The 21,307-nt window shown below is 41.9% G+C and overlaps 1 protein-coding gene across 2 annotated transcripts; it reads right to left on the bottom strand.

Moving 5' to 3' along the window:
• Positions 1-611: 611 nt before the first annotated feature.
• Positions 612-21,026, bottom strand: ARV1 (ARV1 homolog (S. cerevisiae)). 2 transcript variants are annotated; one of them, XM_011933311.1, is made up of 6 exons: positions 20,796-21,026; positions 12,408-12,527; positions 10,620-10,773; positions 5,214-5,438; positions 3,947-4,093; positions 612-1,072 (listed from the first exon to the last, which is right to left on the bottom strand). In XM_011933311.1, exons 1-5 carry the CDS (start codon positions 20,967-20,969, stop codon positions 3,951-3,953), a joined length of 816 nt encoding a protein of 271 aa, XP_011788701.1. In that variant the 5' UTR covers positions 20,970-21,026; the 3' UTR covers positions 612-1,072; positions 3,947-3,950. The 2 variants fall into 2 exon arrangements, with proteins under 2 accessions (XP_011788701.1, XP_011788702.1); XM_011933312.1 differs by lacking the exon at positions 12,408-12,527 and having other exon boundaries at positions 20,796-20,993.
• Between the last annotated feature and the right edge of the window lie 281 nt (positions 21,027-21,307).

The raw sequence follows: 21,307 nt of genomic DNA on the forward strand, positions 1-21,307 counted from the left end.
AGGCTCTTCATAAACCATTTACATGACTTCCTAGTGTCACTGTGAAGCCCCCACTGCTGAGCCTCGTCCAGGTGTCTATGTACTTTCAGGCCCTGCACAATCTCCAACACACTCTCCACCCTCTAATTCAACACGTGTTCTTGTTCTCTCTAGCAGGGATACTGGAAAGTTCCTTTCCTTTCCCCTTCCTCTCCAAAGCCTTCCCAACTTCAAATGCTGCAATAGGTGTTGCTACTCTGTACTGCCTGAGCACCCTCTCCCACCTCTTCATTGCACTGCACTGTGGTTCTCTACTCATACTTTCGAGTCCAGCACTGCCCAGTAAGCTTCAAGAGGACCATGTCTTATTCACCCCTGTAACCACAGGGTCTGCCACAGAGACAGCAGGTGCTCAGTAAGTATCTGTGGCATGAATAATAATGAAAGAACAAATGAACGAAACAGGGAGAGTGGAAAGGGGAGAAGTGTTATTTGTTTTTAATTACAGCTTTATCCAGACGTAATTTACCCTTGTAAAGTATATAACTCAGTGGTTTTCATTATCATTTATTTTTGGATCACCCAATTTTAAAGATTACCTTAATTACTGAATTGAAAATCTACAAAAACTCGGTTTATTCTGAAATACTTTATTAAAAGTGTTTCTATTGTAAGAACACAAAATACTTTAAGCCAGTAACAACATTTAAATTAAAAAGATATAAACATGTCAAAGGAATGAAACCTAAATGTTTTATTATGTGTGAATTATGAGTGCTTACCTGGGCTTGTGTATAACGTACACAACATCTTCACCTGTTGCATGTCATTTAGTCTCTGCAGCAACATTCTTTGTGTCCGTGTGGGTGTTTCTATATGTGACTGTGAATATCTGTATGTAAATGGCTTGTCTCTTGGGTGCATTTGTGGGGGTGGGTATCCACTGCTATTATCATTGCTTTCTTTTTCAGAAAGTGTTTTTCCAATCTTTGCTTCATTTTACTCAACAGAAATGAGGAGGTTGGTTTATATTTCATGTCTTTTCTCTTTCAGATACAGCTGGTCATGCCACAGATAGTAAAGAAGAATAAAACTGTGAAAAATAAAGGATGTATTTAGAATGGCACATTCTGCTGAAAAATCAAACTGACAGACACTTACTAGGGCAGGCCCTGAGTTAAGGTAGATATAAAGGAACCTAAGGCATCCCAGCACCAGACTTCTGAGCAGGCTGGGGGAGTGAGGCATAAACACATGAAATTTTAATGCCAGACATAGATAAGTATAAAACATGAGATCATAAAAAACAGTGTAATGGCTTTCAAGTGATTGAAGATATATGACCTTATTTTCCTAACTATAAATTATAATTGACTGTTGGACAAGCAGATGCACTTATGAAAGCAGAAACAAAAGATCTGACCCTGGGGCAATGTCAGAAGTTCTTGGGCAAGTGACTGCTGTAGGTGTTAAGTTGAGCACTAGGAAGTAAATGGAAAAAGTAAGCACTGCAAACTGGAGTTTTTGGAAAGTCTTCACTTATTCCATGGAGAGGCAAAGCTGACCATATTTGGTTAGGTGGAGACGAGGGCCCTGCAGGACCCAAGGAGAGCATAAGGCAAGTTTGGAGAAGAGAGGACCTGTGGTGGATGTGGAACGTTAAGTAGGAACATGCCTGGGGAGATCAATTGGGATGACATTATGGAGGGCCACACTAATGCTCAGAGAAAACTAAAGACATTCTTCGGAAAGAGACAAGAAACTCCTATGTCAGCAATCAGATATGATGGAAAAATTGAGAAGGCCCCCAGAAATAGTGCTCCCTGAAGACTCACATGGCAGCAGTATGGGTTGCAGGCTGGTTTGGAGGTGTTAGAACCTTTAGGCAGGAGAGGGTGAGGTCTGAGTGAAAAGACATGAAGAGCATTTCAAGAGAAACAGTATCAGAAAATGACTCTGCTTCAACAGGAGAGTGCAGGTGACACTGAATTCCATATCAGACCTGTGGACACTTGAGGTAATGGCAGGACCGTCCTGGTAGGAGGCAGGGGACCTGGCACAGAGGGGAAGCTGGAGGTATGAGGCCTGGAAGGAAAGTGCACAGTTATGTGCACAGTGAGTGGGGAAGGAAGAGCACTGAGGACAGAATCCTGGCACAGGCAAAGAAGTCAGTGAAGAAAGATCTAACAGGAAGGGACTGGGTGGCCTGTTTCAGGAGGAGCCAGGAGCCAGGAGCCAGAGGTTTCTGGAGCAGAGCTAAGGGAGGAGGAGGACTCAGAAAACAAGTGAGAATTGGCTTCCTTGTGTTTTTTTTTTTTTGAGACAGGATCTTGTTGTCACCCAGGCTGGAGTGCAGCGGCGCAATCACAGCTCACTGCAACCTTAACTTCATGGGCTTGAGCAATCCTCCTACCTCGGCTTCCTGAGTAGCTGGGAGTACAGGTGTATGCCACCATGCCCAGCTATTGTTTTTTTTTTTTTTCCTTCCTGTAAAGATGGGGTCTCACTATGTTGCCCAGGCTGGTCTTGATCTCCTGGGCTCAGGCCATCTTCCTGACTCGCGCCTCCCAAAGTGCTGGGATTACAGACATGAGCTACTGTGCCCTGCTCTCCTTGTGAATTTTAGGAGCATAGGTTCAGGAGACTGTGGGTGAAAGTATGTTTTACAAAGAGAAAAAGTAGTGAAGAAAGAGGGGAAGCAGGCTTACATCAACTGTTCTGGAATGAAGAGCTGTGCATGTACGTAGGCAGAGGGGAGAGAGCTGCTATACAGGAGAGAGGGTCAATGAAGCAGTGATATGTCTGAAGACCCAAAAAGGAGGATTAGCTGGGCATGAAGAGAGATTGAGGCAACAGGAGTGGAGGATTGGAGGATGGCGTGTTAGAAGCTTTACAGCCGCTACTTGCAAGGAGGATGTAACAGAGCAAGGAGGGAGAGACCAAAGCGCAGCCTCAACTCTCCCTGACAGGGGTCTGCGTCCCTCTGCTCCAGTGTTTTCCTCACTATCTGGCCCAGCCTTCCGGGATCCTGCCTAAGGTCCTGCTTCCTAACACAGAGGCTGCCATCCACAGTCTGGCTGTGACTGGAGGGAGGGGGACACCCACAGGTCAGAAACAGCCCCAGAGAGGAAGCTGAGCACAACATGAGATAGGAAGGAGAGAAGGAGGAAAGAACGAGGAAGAACGAAGAGGACCTGAAGTGAAGAGGGAAGCTTAAGGAACTTGCGAAGGTCTCACTTCCCAGCAAAGTCAGAGCAGACACAGGGGACGACCAAAACAAAACAACTGAGGTATGGCCCTCTGCTGGAAGGGTCACTGGAGGTGACTATGAAGGCACAGGAGCAGCATGACATCTTCTGAGGTTCTGTGCACTGGCAGAGGTGGCTACTCAGGAAACACTGCAAGGCTCTCTAGGAGACAGGTTGTCTCTAAGACAAACAGCCTTAGCAAAGCATGTATGATGGAAGGCAAAAGGCTGATAGATGCCAAGGTACTAACAGAGAAGAGCACAACGCAGCCTACAGGTTCCAGGTGTGTTAAAAAAGAGGCAAGGCAGGTCAGAAGCAGAGGAAAGTGAGAGGTCAAGAGACTAGAGGTGAGAAAGGCAGCAAAAAGCTGGCATGGGGGAAGGGAGGGTGGAGAATGCTTGGGAAGGGTAGGAGACAGTTTTAGAGTCTACAATCCTAGTAGAATGGGTGGGAGTGGAGGTGTTAGAAAAATTGTGAGGATAGGACCCTAGAAGCAACAAAAACATGGATGTTGATGTCCCAGAGGGTGACAAAAGGAACTAAAGTGGAGACCCCTGGGAGCCATGTACTAAAGTCCTCGAGGAAGATGAGGGTGACCTAGAGGCAATTAGACGCTAGAGAATGGGTTATGTAAGGGCACCGACTTCTTTCGCAATGACATCTGTCTAATTTGAGAAGGCTATATGTCTGAATGCATGAACACCACATGCTTTCAGTACCTCTTCAGAAGTCCTGAGATTTATAGATGGCATAATCACTTCCAACATCCCATTCCATACTCTGGAAGAAGTAGACCATGATGCTTTCCAGCAGTAAGCCACTCACCATGGCCAAGAAGGAGAGCTTTCGGTTGATGTTTAGGGTCACTAGAAAAAAGAAGGCAGCCAATAAGTCCAGAATTAATGAAACGATACTGATATGTAAATTTTGGTGTAGTATGAATTGTTCTGTAAAGCTGTTTTTAGAAAAATCTATTTTTGTTCTTATTAATCTGTGCTGTTATCTTCTCCCACTTTTCTATCTACATGTTTTTAGAGAACCAAAGCCTCTGCTTACAACAAAACACTAAGCCCCTCCTCCTCAAATCAAGTGGCAGATTCCCATGAATATCAAAGGAGAAAACAAAAAATTCTAAGGCTATAAGAGAATAACGACAACAACAAAATGATACTTCCTGTGTCACAGTTTGCAAGATGACAAGCATTCTGATAAAAAGTATCAGGTAATAAGTTCATTTAAAATAGGACTTCGGCCAGGCACAGTGGCTCATGCCTGTTCCCAGCACTTTGGGAGGCCAAGGTGGGCAGACTGCTCGAACCCAGGAGTTCAAGACCAGGCTGGCAACATGTGGAAACCCTGTCTCTACAAAAAATTAGCGGGGTGTGGTGGCATATACCTGTGGCCAGCTTTTCAGGAGGCTGAGGTGGGAGGATCACTTGAGCTCAGGAAGTAGAGGCTGTAGTGAGCTGTGATCATATTACTGCACTCTAGCCTGGGTGACAGAGTGACATCCTGTCTCAAAAAAATAAATAAAATAAAAATAAATAAAATAGCAGTGTGTACAATATATGGGGAAAATGAAGGCACACAGAGCTGCTCTTCCTGGTACAGCAGAAATTGTCCTGGATTGAGATGCAGACACTCAGCATTCTCTCCTGACTTGATAACCGCCCAGCCATGTAACTTTGGACAAGTCATTTAACCCTCAGAGTCCCAGGAGCTCATTCATAAAATCAAATAATGGCTGTTCTACGGACCTCACAGGACACAGATGATGCATATGAGAGCATTTTGAAAACTATAAAGTATTACATGGGTAAATGTAACAAAACACTGAGTACCTGCTATAGAAGTGTTAGGTATTGTTACTATGTGATGAAGAATTCCAGTGTTCAACAGGTTATATAAAAACTGCACCCTAGAAACAAGGCTTTAAGCTTTTTATGGGTTGAAAGCTGAGAAGGCAGAATAAACACATAAACATACCTCTAATTGCCTGAAAATTTGATGTTAGAACAAATACTTTAATGAGTTTGAGGCACAGAGGTGTGTAGTCATGTTCCCAAATGACAGCTGGAATCAGCAAGAGTTTTCCATAGCTAGATAATAATAATGCTTTCAGCAGCAAAATGAAGTTGGGCTTTTTTTTCGCCGTCACGGGCCGTTCTACCCATAGGAAGGTAAAAATGCCAGTAAAATAGGCAGTCTGTTCTAAAGAAGAAATGGAAAATAAAAGTATGAATATCCCCATCCAAAATATATCCCCCCAAAAACAAATAAACCACGGTTCCACAATACAGCTTAGCAGCTGACTTCATAAGAAATACTTTCTCAAGATCACAATCTATCTCTTTTTCTTCTTCTTCTTCTCCTTCCTTTTTTTTTTTTTTTTTTTAAATAAACTCCTGGCTTTTGTGTCAGATCCTGCTGGTATAATTTCAGAAACATTATCCACTGAAGAAAAAGTAACTCCATTAGAATTATAATCATCAACTTTCTGAAGTTCCTTGAAGGAAGTAAGATTCTGCTTAAGCATCTTCAGTGTAAGAGCTCTCCAAAGAATAAAACAGGAGAATGGAGGCTTTTCAGTGTGAAAGATGGGACCCATCCTAAGAATGGGATAACACAGGAAGACATTTTTCTTTGTGCATTCTTCCACTATTTAAGTGCCTATTATCCACACGATTTTTAATATTGTTAATTGAGACTTCCTTTACTCATTTTAACGACATTTTAAAATGCAATTCCTTACACTTTCAGAAAGTATTCGTAGGACAGAGTCCAGAGTAGCAGCAGCAATAGTTCCACTGTGTCCTATGGTCAGAACACAGCACAATCTGTTCAGCTTCTATTAACTAGGAATTTACCATCTCTTTTAACTGTGCTGTAATTTTTATTAGGATTGTGAGTCATCTGATTACCCAACTGTATCCATTCTGAGTGGCCAGTCCCTCATTTTATTTTTTCCCATATAAGCTACGTTATTAGCAGTTTAGGTGTCTGCAGAATTAGGTGTCTCTGGACACACGTATTATATTACAGCAGAAACAACTATCCTCTTTTTTGAACTTAATAAAGCCAAACTAAAGAGGTTCCAAATGTAGGTGGATTAGGATCAATAAAAATAATTTAGGATGGTTAACCTCCATGAAATATGATGTATTTCATGCTATCTCCCTTCGAAATAACTAAAAGGCTTGTCAGCTACAAGAATCTACTCAGGTAGATTGTAAAGCTTGGATTTTGGATAAAAATAATAATAAATAATTCCTTGAATGAATAAATAGTGACTGAATAGCAAATAACAAGAACCATCTAACAATAGTAGGTTGATTCCTGTCACTGGAGACATTCAAAGCTACAACCTCTCTCAGGAATCTAGACAGAAAGATTTCTTGCACCAGACAAGCTAGACTAGATAACCTCCACATCTTTTAAATTTAGGATTTACGAGATTTACGGAACTACACCAGCCCTCAGGCTCTCATCAATCAGGTCAGTTCAGTAGGAGCTGCTACCTACCTATAGAATACTCCAGTGTGGAAAACACTGAAGGGGGTCGGGAGACTTTCCTCAGTCTCAGCGCTGATAGTGACCCACTGTGAGACTTCGGGAAAATCTATACATCTATGTTTCTGCAGCTATAGATGGGGGAACCCCTAACCTACCTACCTACCTCAGAGGATGATTGTGAAAATTAAATAATTCCTGTAAAAGCAGTTTTTAAATTATAAAATGCTTTATTTATGTAAGATACTCTTTTATTTTTTTGAGACAGAGTCTTACTTTGTCGTCCAGGCAAGAGTGCAGTTGCATGAACGTGACTCACTGCAGCTTTGATCTCCTGGGCTCAAGTGATCCTCCTGTCTCTGCCCCTCAAGTAGCTGGGACTACAGGCACATGCCACCATCCCCAGCTAAGTTTTGTATTTTTTATAGAGACAGAGTATTACCATGTTGCCCAGGCTGGTTTCTAACTTCTGAGCTCAAGCAATCCACCTGTCTTGGCCTCCCAAAGTGCTGGTATTACAGGTGTGAGGTACCACGCCCAGCTAAGATATTCTTTTGGACTATACAGTCTAGTTAGGGATTAGACTGAGACACATAAAAAAAGTTACGTAATGGTAGAAAGAAACTTCTGATTAAGCATCAAAATGTCTACTACAGAGTAGTTGCTACAGGAATTCCAACCCATTTAAAAACAAGCCTGGTTTTTAATACTATATACAAAATATGGACATATAACAGTTTATCTTTAGAAATTTTAAGAAGGGCCAGGAGCAGTGGCTGATGCCTCAAGTCTCAGCACTTTGGGAGGCCCATATGGGAGGACTGTTTGAACCCAGGAGTTCAAGACCAACCTGAGCAACAGAGTAAGATACTGTCTTTACATAATTTTTTTTTTTAAATTAGTCCAGGCACAGTAGCATGTACCTGTAGTCCCAGCTACTCACGAGATGGAGGCAGGGGGATCCCTTGAGCCCAGGAGCTCCAGGCTACAGTGAGCTATGATTGTGCCACTGCACTTGAGCCTTGGTGACAGAGCAAGACCTTGACTCTTAAAAAAATAAAAATTAAAAAAAAATTTTAAGAGGCTTTGAAGTTTAAAATCATATTAGGTTCTAAATCTTGGGCTAGATGATGTGCTCAAGGATGTTTTTAGTAGTATTATGTTTCATAAGATAAAAAGGCTAACATATTCTTTTGTATATTTCAAATATTTTAAATTGCCGCAAAGTCCAAATTGTATATAAAATTATCGATAGACTGGACATCATGGCAGTTAAGCTGTCATAAGCCTTAGTAATTAAATAATAATGGAGGCGGAGATTTTTCTATGTATTTTCCATGGATATATCTCTAGTACCTAAAGTAGTAACTGGCACCTAATAAGTATTTTAAAAATATTTATTAAGGGAATGAATAATAATGAATAGTGAATGAATAATCACCGAGTGTAACTGATGGTGACTTGCTCAAGTTAGAGTGCGTACATGAATGTAGTATGAAATAATTCATTCAATCAGCTGAGCAAATATTTATTAGCACCTACTATGGGCCAGGCACCTAAGTGCTTGAGCTACAACCGTGACTAAAACAAAGAGCCCTGACCTCATTCAGGTGATATGTTAATGGAGAAAGGCACTAACAAAAGATAATAACTTCTGTGATATGTTAAATGGTAAGTACCATAAGAAAAACAAAGTAGGGCAGGAACAGGAGATCAGGAGTGCCAGGGGAGGTGGTAGCACTGATCAGGGTACACTTAATTGAGAAAGTGTCATTTCAGCAAACTCTTGAGGGATATGCAGGAGTCAGACATCTGGGCATTAGGGGGACAGGCATTCCAGGCACAGGAAGAGCCACTTCAAAGGCCTTAAGGTGGAAGTTTTCCAGTGTTTCTGAAGCAAGTTAACCAGATGGGGAGGGTCAGAGCAGACGTGGGAGACAACAGCTGTGGATAAAATGAGAGACATACTGGGAAGGGCAGAGTCCAGCACAAGGCCCGCTGTAAAGACTTCAGCTTGCACTCTGAGTGAAACGGGGAGCTACTGTGTTCTAGCACAACAGTGACATGATCTGATTTGGTTGAAAAGGACTACTCTGTGTTGCATGCAAATACAAGGAGGCTACTGTAGTCACGTAGGTGAAGGATGAGGGTGGCCTGCACCAGGGTGGCAGCCCTGGAGGGAATGGAGAGTAGTAGTAGTATAATAGTAGAAGTGTGGCTGGGCACAGTGGCTCATGCCTGTAATCCTAGCACTTTGGGAGGCAGAGGCAGGCGGATCATGAGGTCAGAAGCTCGAGACTAGCCTGACCAACATGGTGAAGCCCTGTCTCTACTAAAAATACAAAAATTAGCTAGGCATGGTGGTGCACGGCTGTAATCCCAGCTACTCGGGAGGCTAAGGCAGGAGAATAGACTGAACCCGGGAGGCAGAGGTTGCAGTGAGTCAAGACCGTGCCACTGCACTCCAGCCTGGGCGACAGAGTGAGACTCCATCTCAAAAAAAAAAAAAAAAAAAGTAGAAGTACTTTGAAAGTGGAGCCAATGGGATTTCCTGATGACCTGACTATGGGGTATCAAAGAGAGAAACACCAGGGATGACTGCAAGGCTTTCTGGTTAATGCAACTAAAAGAATGGAGTTACAACTGAGAAGGGGAAGGCTGTGGTAGAGGCAGAGAGATGACGAGCTTAATTATGGGTATGGTGATTTATTAGATACCCAAGTGGTGATGTTGAGAAGGCAGATGGATGCAGAGCCTAGAGGTCTGGAGAAAGATCTAGATTAGAGATGGACATTTGAGAGTTCTCAGCAGACAGGTTATATAACCAAGAGAGCGAGGGCAGATAGAGAAAAAAAGAGGACAAAAGAAGACACACAGACCAGAAATGTGATATTGGAGTGGACTGGAGACTCAGTATCACTAAAGTAAGATTTCATTATAATCGAAGAGTTGAGAAGCAGAGAAGCATGGAACTAGCAATAAAATAGTCACAGAAATTAGCTCAACACAATTCTGACAATAGAAAAACAATAACTTATGAAGTCAAATTCTGAAAAGCACTTCCTGAACTTAAGGAATTTTGAGAAGTAGCCAAATTCCCTGCATGCAGTCACATAAGTAACAAGTAACAAAAAATAACGAACCCTATAAAATACACTGCGTTAGTATAATGGAATTAGTACAATACATTGCGTAATGTCTGGCAATTATCTCTATTAATAAAGATAGGACCTAGGTAACTTTCAGATTGGATAATCAAAACTTAAACATTAAGAATTTTATTGGCCAGGCACGGGGGCTCACACCTGTAATCCCATTGGGAGGCTTAGGTGGGAGGACTGCTTGAGTCCAGGAGTTCAAGACCAGCCTGGGCAACATGGAGAGACCCCCATCTCAACAAAAAATATAAAAATTAGCTGGAGGTGGTGCATGGTGTGGTGGTGCATATCTGTTGTTCCAGCTATCTGGGGGGCTGAGGCAGGAGGATTGCTTGAGCCCAGGAGGTCAGGACTGAAGTGAGCTGTGACTGTGCCACTGCACTCCAGCCTAGGCAACAGAGTGAGACCCGGTCTCCAAAAATATATAATAATAAAAATAAAAGAATTTTATCAACAATATTGTGCTTCAAAATATTTTATGAAACTTTCTAATCTGATAAGCACAACTATTTCCATACCATATATGTTGTAACAAATTTTTAAAAAGCAGGTGATTCAAACACACTCACCTCGTAGGTTAGTAGCGGTGGAGCTGAAAATTCCATCTCAAGTCCCATACTAACTAGCTCTTCTTACCAACGATTAAGACTACATGTCTTAGTTTTAACCAGATTAGTTAAGTAAGAATAGTTAACTAAGAATGGAAAGTGTGGCATCTCCTTACCTAAAGCAGCAATCGCAAACATTCTATAGAAATCCCATTCCTTAGCATATCTGATCAAGTCGTCAGGGGCAGTATTCTGGTTGGAATCTTGAAGCTGCCACCACCTCAGGTATGCTTCACAAAGCAAACAAAATATGCAGAGTTTTCCATGGATCTGATAGTCAAAGACATTGCCATTCAATTAGGTAATGAAACAGTTGCACTAATATCAACAGGTACAGAGTATTTGTGGCATCCCACCTAGTCACTTTGCAAATTCAGAACTGCCCAACTAAGTGGCTAATTGTAGTCATTTTGTAATCAGTAGGTTTTAATCAGCAATGTCCACCAGAAGCACATGGGGAGATTTCTTCAAAATTTAAATGTCTAAGCCCCGGTCCTGATTCAGAATCTTTATAGTAAAACATAGACATCTATATTTTGAAACAGTTCTGGGGGGATTCTAATGTGCACCCCTAGTTAAGAATCACTGCTTTAAATAATAGTTCACCTTTCATTACACATTTTTGACTTCTGTCCTTTCCACAGAATCAAGCAAAAAACTTATGTGATTCATGTATATCTGGGAACAGCAATAAGAGCACAGATTTAATCTGAAGATTCCATGACATTGAATAAGAAACTATTAGTCTGAACATCAATTTTTAAAAAATACCTCTGCCTGGATGAGTATGATTCAATATATTAAAAGAGAACAAATAAAATCTGGAAGTTCTTAAGAGTCTGAAATTTTGGCTAAAATAAAAAATACTAGGCAACAAAAATTGGCTTTTTTTCTATGTAGTCCTCCTTCAGGTTGAACTTTCTCCATCAAAACAAAGTGAGGAAGAGACTGGGCACAGTGGCTTATGCCTGTAATCTCAATACTTCGGGAGGCAGAGGTGGGCGGATCACTTGAGGTCAGGAGTTCCAGACTAGCCTGGTCAACATGGCGAAACCCCATCTTTACTAAAAATACAAAAATTAGCTGGGCATGGTGATGCATGCCTGTAATCCCAGCAACTTCGGAGGCTGAGGTAGGAGAATCACTTGAACCCCAGAGGTAGAGGCTGCAGTGAGCCAAGATCACACCACTGCACTCCAGCCTGGGTGACACAGTAAGACTCTGTCTCAAAAATAAATAAATAAATTAAATAACAGGATGCCCAGTTAAATTTGAGTTTCACATACAGCATGAATAAATTTTTATTGTGTAAGTACGTTCCATGCAATATTTGGGATATTCTTATACTAAAAAATTAATTTGTGGTGTATATGAAACTCAAATTTAATTGACTGTCCTGTATGTTATCTGTCAACTCTACCCAAACCATTAGAGTTCACAATTCTATTCAACTTTATAAATCAGGACTTTGATTAAACTGAATGTTATTTATCTTATACATTCCTTTAATAGCAAAGTATAAAATGCAATAAATCATATTTTTAAAAACATTTTTCTTTTAATGTTTGCTTACCTCATTTAGGTATAATTCTCTCCCTACTTGGATATGTCTAATTGTATTCTGTTAAAAACCAGTGATGACTGTTTCCATTTACTAGCAGGTAATTCAGATTATGGCTTGTCAGTTTCCTGCCAGTGACCACATTCTTAAACACTCACTGAGCATTATGCACTTTCTAAAATCAACATCTATTATTTCTAGAAACTTCCAGATACATTGCAATAAAAGACCCTCTTAAGTTAGAATTTTTCTCTTTTATAATATTCTTTACTTCCGCTTAAAATTGTTTTTTAAAATGCAACAGCATCAAATAAAATTAAAAAATAAAATGATCGCAACTTACATTTATTTGAGTATTGAAAAGAATATGTCTGTAGGCCTGAGCTTTGCACAATATAGCATTAATCAAGATGATAACAGGATCATACTCGATATATTTGTCTACAGGTTTCTGGCAGGATTTCTGAAATAATGCAGGATAATATTAGAACAAGCAAATGTATACTTTCTGAAATCCTCAAGGATTTCAAAACAGCAGAGTCTATTTTGGACACATATAGCAATACTGCCATATTAGCAATTATTTATATAAACGTCCATTCAGATATAAAATGTTCATCTATATAAGAAAGGGTTTCAGAAAGGACTAAATATAATCTTCTAGGCTAGGAATATTAATATTTTAACCTCATATTCAAGAAGCTAAAAATATATCTAATTTAAAGATTGAGTTTAGGCAGGAAAGTATTCCGGAAGATTTTACTTTCAGTCTATACAGACTCTATGTCTAATTCTACTTTCAATTTGTAGGAATTATTATAAAATAAATACATTTATAATGCACTTTCATTGATAAATTATTGCCTCTTGGCTAGATGCCCCTGACTTTATGGTTCTTGGCACATGATTTGGAGAAAAGTACTCAGCAAAGTTACCTTGTCCCCAGAACTACTGAGAGCTGCAAGCAGGTAAAGAACAGGGCACGATTCCAAAGATCCTGAGGTGGCCGATAACAGGGGAAGCCTGGGTTTTTCTCCAGTAACATCAAGGATATGGAAAGAAAATGGTTTTTCTCTGCTAGAGTAGAGGCAATGGAGAGTGCTGGGCTGTGTAAGGAACTAAGTTGTGCAGCCTAGATCTAGGTTCCAAAATCAAGGCTCCCTTGGCTCTTAGTAGTTCACATTAAATGGCTTTTTTCCCCTCTGAAGGGCCACCAATTTAGAGTTCAGATTCTCTAGACACATGTGATTACAATGTTACCAAATCCCCACACATTAGAACATAAAAAATGCAGGTATACACAAGCTCATAGGAAATGTGACCTCTAAAGCAGTACTAGTCACAAAGTTGCATCAAAGCTACTATTCACTTCACAAAACTACAGCAGTACTCCCACAGCCACAGTTTTGCTTTCTGCAGTTTGTAACCTGAGGTCAACAGCATTCCGAAAATTACATGGAAAAATCCAGAAATAATCCTAAGTTTTAAATTGCATGCTGTCCTGCTCCACTGCCCGGGATGTGAATCATCCCTTCGTCTAGTGTGTCCACGTGGCAGATGCTCCTCGCCTGTCAGCCATCTAGTCGCTGTCCAGGTTAACAGGATTAAGGATCGTACTATTGCAGTGCTTGTGGTTCAAGTCACCCTTCTTTGACTCAACATTGGCCCCAAAGCACGAGAGCAGTGATGCTGGCAATTTTACAGCCAAAGAGAAGCTGTAAAATGCTTTAAGTGAAAAGGTGAAAGTTCTCGGCTAATAAGGAAAAAAACAATCTTATGCTGAGGTTAAGATCTATGGTAAGAATGAATCTTCTACCTGTGCAACTGTAAAGAAAATAAATTGTGCTAGTTTTGCTGTGGCGTTTCATACTGCAAAAATAAAGGTATGTGAGAAGCGCTAAGATGGAAAAGGCAGGGCCAGGTGCCATGGTTCACATCTGTAATACCAGCACTTTGGGAGTCTGAGGTGAGAGGATCACTTGAAGCCAGAAGTTCGAGCCCATCCTGGGCAACAAAGCAAGACTGTCTTTGTCTCTCTCTCAAAAAAAAAAAAAAAAAAAAGAAAGAAAGATGGGAAAAGTATTAGATTTGTGGGTGGAAGGCATAAACAGAAACGTGTTCCAACTGATGGTAATCGGGTTCCGTACTATCTATGGTTTCAGGCACTCATTGTGGGTCCTGGAATTTATCCCCCAAAGAGAATGGGGACTACTGGAATGGCTACAATTCAAACGCATAACATTTGGAAACTTTGAGAAGATAAAATAGAAGAGTTGCAAGTATAAAAACATTCTAGGCTGGCCTTTTAACTACATTAAAGTGCTGGAAGAAAAATGAAGTGCACTGAAGAATACTGACCCTGCAATTCAAATGTAATAAAAAATTGGATGTGTTCCCAATTTAAATAGTTTCTCCACTTCATTTGCGTCATTACAGGAATAGGTATGTTTTCCAGTTACCAAGTGATCCAATGAAGGGAGATGTGCTGTTACCTCAAACTTAATTCTGCTTAATCAGGGCCGGGCGTGGTGGCTCATGCCGGTAATCCCAGCACTTTGGGAGGCCAAGGTGGGCAGATCACGAGGTCACGAGATTGAGACCATCCTGGCTAATATGGTGAAACCCTATCTTTACAAAAAAAAAAAAAATACAAAAATTAGCCGTGTGTGGTGGCGGGTGCCTGTAGTCCCAGCTACTTGGGAGGCTGAGGCAGGAAAATGGGGCGTGAACCTGGAAGATGGAGCTTGCAGTGAGCCAGAGTTCACGCCACTGTACTCTAGTCTGAGCGACAGAGCAAAATTCCGTCTCAAAAAAAAAAAACCCAAAAAAATCTGCTTAATCAAACTGAGGCATAAGGAGTTAATATTTTTGCAGTTCTTTATCTGAGCAAGGAATAAGCCAACATCTAAACAGAAGCCCCAGAATCAGAAATTCCATGTCCATGACAAAGAGCCGTTTGATAGGTCTCCCTCGGCTACTCACGTGGAACATATCACCTTCCTTTCTACATGCAAGATTGGGACACCAGAGAGGCTGCTTCATGTTAAAATGGAAACCCTAAGAAGTCAGGGGTCCGCTCTCTGTCCTTTAAATGTTCTCTAAAACCCATTTTTGGACAGCATCACAAGACTAAGGCTGGGGATTTGGACAATACTTGGAAGGAGGTAGGCAGAAACCAACACCAGGAGACACAGCAGCTGTTATTCCTTTTGCATTTATCTGTTTGACAAATGTCTTTGGAGTTGCTATCACATGCATAACAATCGCTCTCTTATCTTGGCCATTTTATGGACCAGGAACTTCCAAGGTGCTAGATACTCACCTTCAGCCACAGTTTCTATCCTCAAGGACCTAACAGTTTAGAAGCAGAAGACAAACATGCCTCTATGATATGGTCTGATGACCACAGTTCAGATGACCACAGTTCATCAGACTATGTAGCATCCAACGGCTACAATGGGATGAGCACAGGGTGATATGAAATCAAACAGAGGAGGCAGCTTCTGGTAGTATGTGATATCCTATGTGCTTTGCCCATTATCCTTCTTAGCATTCGGCGTGTTTTATAAATGCTGAGAAGTCATTAGAATTTGCTGGTTCCCTCTTAGTCTACACCTCACTTTCCTTGTTCTCCCTCTGTTATTTGCTTTTCCCTTAAGTGCTGCTTGCAACTTCCTTTCCCTCTGCCTTCACCTTGAATGTAAAGAGGAAAACTACACACACACACGCACACACACACACACGCACACATGCACACACGAAACAAACAAATGTAGATATCGCAAAACAGACCACTGGGAGTCGTATTCTTTCAATTTAGTATATATGTTTCTTTTCTTTTCTTTCCTTTTTGAGACAAGGTCTCACTCTGTCGCCCAGGCCTGGAGTGCAGTGGTGGGATCTTGTCTCACTACAGTCTCTGCCTCCTGGGCTCAAGCGAACCTCCCACCTCGGCCTCCTGAGTAGTTGGGGCTACAGGCATGTGCCACCACCATGCCCAGCTGATTTTTGTAGTTTAGTAGACAGGTGGGGTGCAGGGGGTGGTCTCACCATGTTGCCCAGGCTGGTCTTGAACTCCTGACCTCAAGTGATCTGCCACTTAGTCTCCCAGTGCTGGGATTATAGGTGTGAACCATCATGCCTGCCCAGATTTAGCAACTATGTTTCTTATGTTTCTTATTTTGGCAAAATTGTTTCATTTACTACTTTATAGGCAAGTATCCTGAAAAGAGAAAAATCTTCCTCTAAAGAATCCCTATAACACAAGGACCAAGCACACTCTGGGAATTCAGGCTGCTTCCACCGCCTGTCTCAACATGGATATGACTTCCTCTGTCCTGCTGTGTTCTCCAATGCCTGACGAATCAGATCTCTTTTAGAATATAAATCAGCCAAACCAATTTTTTTCTTAAATATTCCTGCTGTTTCCTTCCTGTCATCTCTAGGAGCATTCCCTTCCCTTCTTTAAGTCTTTAAGCTCCTCAAGGATAGGGCCGTGTCTTATTCATCTTCACATCTAGGATCCCAAGGGTGGGAGCCGAATGCTGTAGTGCTGAAGGAAATGGAAACTTAGGAGAATCTTACAGGAGTTTTGTTTTGTTAACATAATAACGAATGTATTAAATATCTGTGCACTTAAAATAAGCCAAGCCCTATAGTAAATACAAAGTACTGTATCTTTTTTTTTTTTTTTTTTGAGACAGAATCTCACTCTGTCATCCAGGCTGGAGTGCAATGGCGCAATCTCAGCTTCACTGCAAACTCTGCCTCCTGGGTTCAAGCGATTCTCCTGCCTCGGCCTCCCAAGTAGCTGGGATTACAAGCATGCACCACCACGCCTGGCTAATTTTTGTACTTTTAGAGAGACAGGGTTTCACCGTGTTGGTCAGGCTGGTCTTGAACTCCTGACCTCGTGATCCGCCTGCCTTGGCCTCCCAACGTGCTGGGATTACAGGTGTACGCCACCGTGCTTGGCCAAAAGTACTGTATCTTTAAGCATACTTATAATACATTGTGAAGAGCTGAAGCAGCAGGATTGGCTAAAAGCAAGGGACATATGATATATTAGAGGAAAGAGAAACACAAAAAGGCAAGCTGGGAGGAATGGCAGTGAAAAAACAAGCAGAGCAAAAGGAAAGGAGACTGGGATGAAAAATACAGGTGAGCGATCAGGCTGAGTACCTTGCTGACTCCAAGTTTGGTAGGGAAGAGACCAAAGTATGTATGAGTAAGCACTTAGAAACTCTGGAGATTATGTCACAACAAATGGTCTAATGTCTAAAAACTTCTTACTTTTTGTATCTCAGAGGTTGGAGAGCTTTTAAAATAATTCGTCGCTTCATGGTTTAATTTTTTAGTCTGGCATCAACGAAATGATTTTTCCTGAGTCGTGCTATTATCGCCTGAAGTTTAGTATGCATTAGTATGATAGTGACAAGGCCATTACAAACTCTGTCTCATTATGGAATGACTACGGACAATAACAAATCCATAAAGTACTGTGCCACCATTCAATACTCCAAATATAACTCCAAAATCCATCTCCTGGGAGAAAGAGTATGATGTTAGGGAACAAAGGGGAGGGGGGAAGTGAATGTTGACCTAAACAGCTATCCAATAATTATTTTGCCTTTCCATAAACAAAACAAATACTTGTTTAGCAAATGGATTTTGTTAGCTTAATGCCAACAAAAAAGAGATTTTTTGTATTTTTAAAGACTACTAAAATGCATATACAAATACTAGCTTTTCTTCAGACCATATTCAGTTATGTGGTTATCATCTTCCAAATGAACCATTTAATTGGACCAGTCCAAAAGTTATTAAGTTTAGACCACATATAAGATCTTGTTCTCTTCCCCTTACCTGGATGGCCAAGCATATGCTAATCTAAAAACCTGGAAGGGATAGGATACATTTATTCAACAGATATTTACTGAGTGGCTACCAAATGTCAGTCACTGTTCTGAGTGATACAGCTACATTAATGAATAAAACAGACAGAATGTCTGTCCTTGTGTAAATTACTTTCCAGTAGGAGAAGATACACAGCACTAAGTCAATTATATACAAGATTACAAGAAGATAGGCGTTATAGAGAAAGATAAAGCTGGGAAGCCTATCATACTTTCCAATAGGGTAGTCAGAGTAGACTCTCTGAGATGTTTGAAGGAGGTAAGGGAATTAGTCACGCAGATACCTGATAGAAGAGTGCTCCAGGCATTGTGCAAAGGCCCTGAGAAAGGAACCTGCCTAGTTTGAGAAACACCAGGAGGCCAGTGGGACTGCCGTAAAATAAGGAAGGGAAAGAGTAGCAGGAGACTACATAGGGCCTTATAAGCCAGTTCAGGGATTCTGGCCTTAACTCTGAGATGGAAAATCATCAGAAAGTTTTGGTCAAAGGAATGATATGATCTAAATTATATTTTTCAAGGATCAGTCCCTGGCTACTGCATGGAGAGAAGACTGAAGAGGTGCAACGATGATGTAGGGAGACCAGATAGGAGTTACAACAATAGTTCAGGCAGACATGATGGTGGCTTGGATGAGGATTGTAGCAGCAGGAGTAGTGAGAAGTAGTGGATTCTGAACATAATTTGAAGACAGAACAGGATTTGCTGAATAACTGAATATGGGACGTGAGAGGAAGAGTAGAAATGGGGATGACACCAAGGTTTCCTGGTTTTAGGAGTTAAAATGGTAAAGTTGCCACTAACTGTGATGGGTATATGTGAGCTGTCTATTGAAATCCACGTGGAGAAGTCAAGTAGGTAGTTGGACATCTGGAGTTTAGGGAAGAGGTTCAGGGTAGAAATATAAATTTGGAAATTGTCCAAATGTTGACAGTATATAAAGCCATGAGACAGAATGAGCTCTTCCAGGGAAAGCATGCAGACAGAAGGAGGCCCAATGACTACGCCTTGGAATACACCATGATTAAGAGCTAAGGGAGGTGAAGCAAAAGCAGAAAGGAGATTGAGGGGTAATAGCTAGTGAAGTAAGAAGACAATAAGAAGAGCACTGAGTTCTGGGAAGCGCACACAGCATTTCAAGGAGGAGGAAGTAATGAGGTAAAATGCTGCCAATCATTAACCGAGAATCGACTACTGGATTTAGCAAAGTCGAAGTGGTGATCTTAACAAGAACAGTTTCTAATGAAATGTGGGTGCGAATGTGACTAAAGCAGGTTCAAGAGAAACTAGGAAAGGAAATAGACAGTACAAACATATCTTAGAAGGTCTGCTTTCTAATTAAGAAGAAAAAGAGCAGAAGCTAAAGGGGGAAGTGGCAGCAAGCGTATTTTGTTGGTGGTGTTGGTTTTATTTTTATTTTTTTGATGGAAGAAGTAATAGTAGGCATGCTGGTGGGCATGATCCAGCAGAAGGCAGAAGAAGACAAGAATACAGTAAAGAAATAACAAATGCTAGTATTGGGTTTATGTTGGTTTATGTTGTTGCAAACCTGGTGGAAGTTCTCTTCTGTTTTCGCGGTGGCTCACGCCTGTAACCCTAGCACTTTGGGAGGCCGAGGTGCGTGGATCATTTAAGGTCAGGAGTTCGAGACCAGCCTGGTCAACACGGTGAAACCTGGTCTCTACTAAAAATACAAAAATTAGCCCGTCGTGGTGGTGCGGGACTGTAATCCCAGCTACTCGGGAGGCTGAGACAGGAGAATCGCTTGAACTTGGGAGGCAGAGGTTGTCGTGAGCTGAGATTGCCCCACTGCACTCCAGCCTGGGTGACAGAGGGAGACCCCATCTCAAAAAAAAAAAAAAAAGAGAGAACAAAAACGAAATAAGATTGCCAGACAGCATGAAAGGCCTACATGAGGTTAATGGTCACAAATTTGTTTTCCCCCAGCAACGTACTGCTGCATGGGTAGAGGGACAAGACCGGGCAATATGTTGGATTTAACAAGGGTTGACATTTTGACAAAGGAGGGAAAGCATTTGAGAGAGGAACAGGAAATTGAGGGTGTATGCACCAGAACGTTATGTGGTTGACAGATTATATAGGTATACACTCAGTTTGTCTATTCTCTTGTATATTACTACAGACCATAATTTACAAAAGAGATTATTAGAAAATCACAAGATCTGAAATGGGACAAAAATGTACTCTCTATTCTGTGACACGTTCTTTGCTAATTAATACTCCCAAAGAACCTCCAACTTTGTAGACTCTTTAAACACAGGATTATTCCCTCTTAATAAACTATGAACACCTTGAAATGAGAATTTTTACTTCCTCACTTTTGGGTTTTGTACCACCAACGTCTAGCATAGTGCTTTGTACACAGTAGACATTCAATAACTACAATTGACGAAACCTTTAAAAAGCATCGTAGGTGGATTCAACATGAGTTGTGGAGGATAAGGATGGTACCATCTCTCTGTCAAAGGGAGAAGAGCTACAAGGAAGTAGCTTTGGCATGAACCAAAATGTCAACCGAATTGATCTTTAAATTTCTCTGCAAAATGCCCACATCTACCTCTGCCTGCCGGTCCAGTCCGTTCGCCAGCTTAGGTCGTATCACCCAAATATGCCCCAGGATGAGAAAAGCGCTGTTCGGTAGCTGAGTTCTCTATCAGTACAGATATTCATGCAAAGACCCCCGGGTGGGAATATCAACTACCGAACTAAAGACTGTATCAGAAGACCCTGCTCCTCGCGGTCCCCAAATCCCGCCGCGCCATTTTCTTCTCAAGGACACCCCACACCTGACAACTCACACAGATGGTTATCTTCAGCACACCGTGGTTATAGTCTCGGTACAACTCTTTGGCCTCCTGGCTGCATTCGATGCACCTGTACTGGCAGGAGGCCGAGGCAGCAGTAGGAGTCGCTGCCACCCCATCCATATTCCCTTTCCCCTGCTGCAGGCCGCTCCGCCCGCCGTTGCCCATTTCCACTCAACTGCAGCCCAGAACTTCCGATTCTGTGGCGGGTAAGACGTCAGACGCCAGACCGGAAGATTTGCGCCGCGCGGGGCTTTTCGGGATTCGTAGTCCCAGCACCGGCAAGGTGGCCCGAGGCTGGTCGAGCTGGGACTACCATTCCCAGCACACAATGCTTCTCCCTTTGCCCCACCCCCTTGCCACGGTCCGCCTGCCCGCCGTGGGTTAGAGGCGGGGAGGCCTGAGAGCCGGGCAAGGGCTGTTGCACATGCGCCTTGAGGGAAGATGGCACCTGCCGGCTGCTGCTGCTGCTGCTGCTTCTGGGGCGGCGCTGTGGCCGCCGCGGG

Source organism: Colobus angolensis, unplaced genomic scaffold, assembly GCF_000951035.1.
Source record: "Colobus angolensis palliatus isolate OR3802 unplaced genomic scaffold, Cang.pa_1.0 Scaffold126, whole genome shotgun sequence".
NCBI lineage: Eukaryota > Metazoa > Chordata > Mammalia > Primates > Cercopithecidae > Colobus > Colobus angolensis.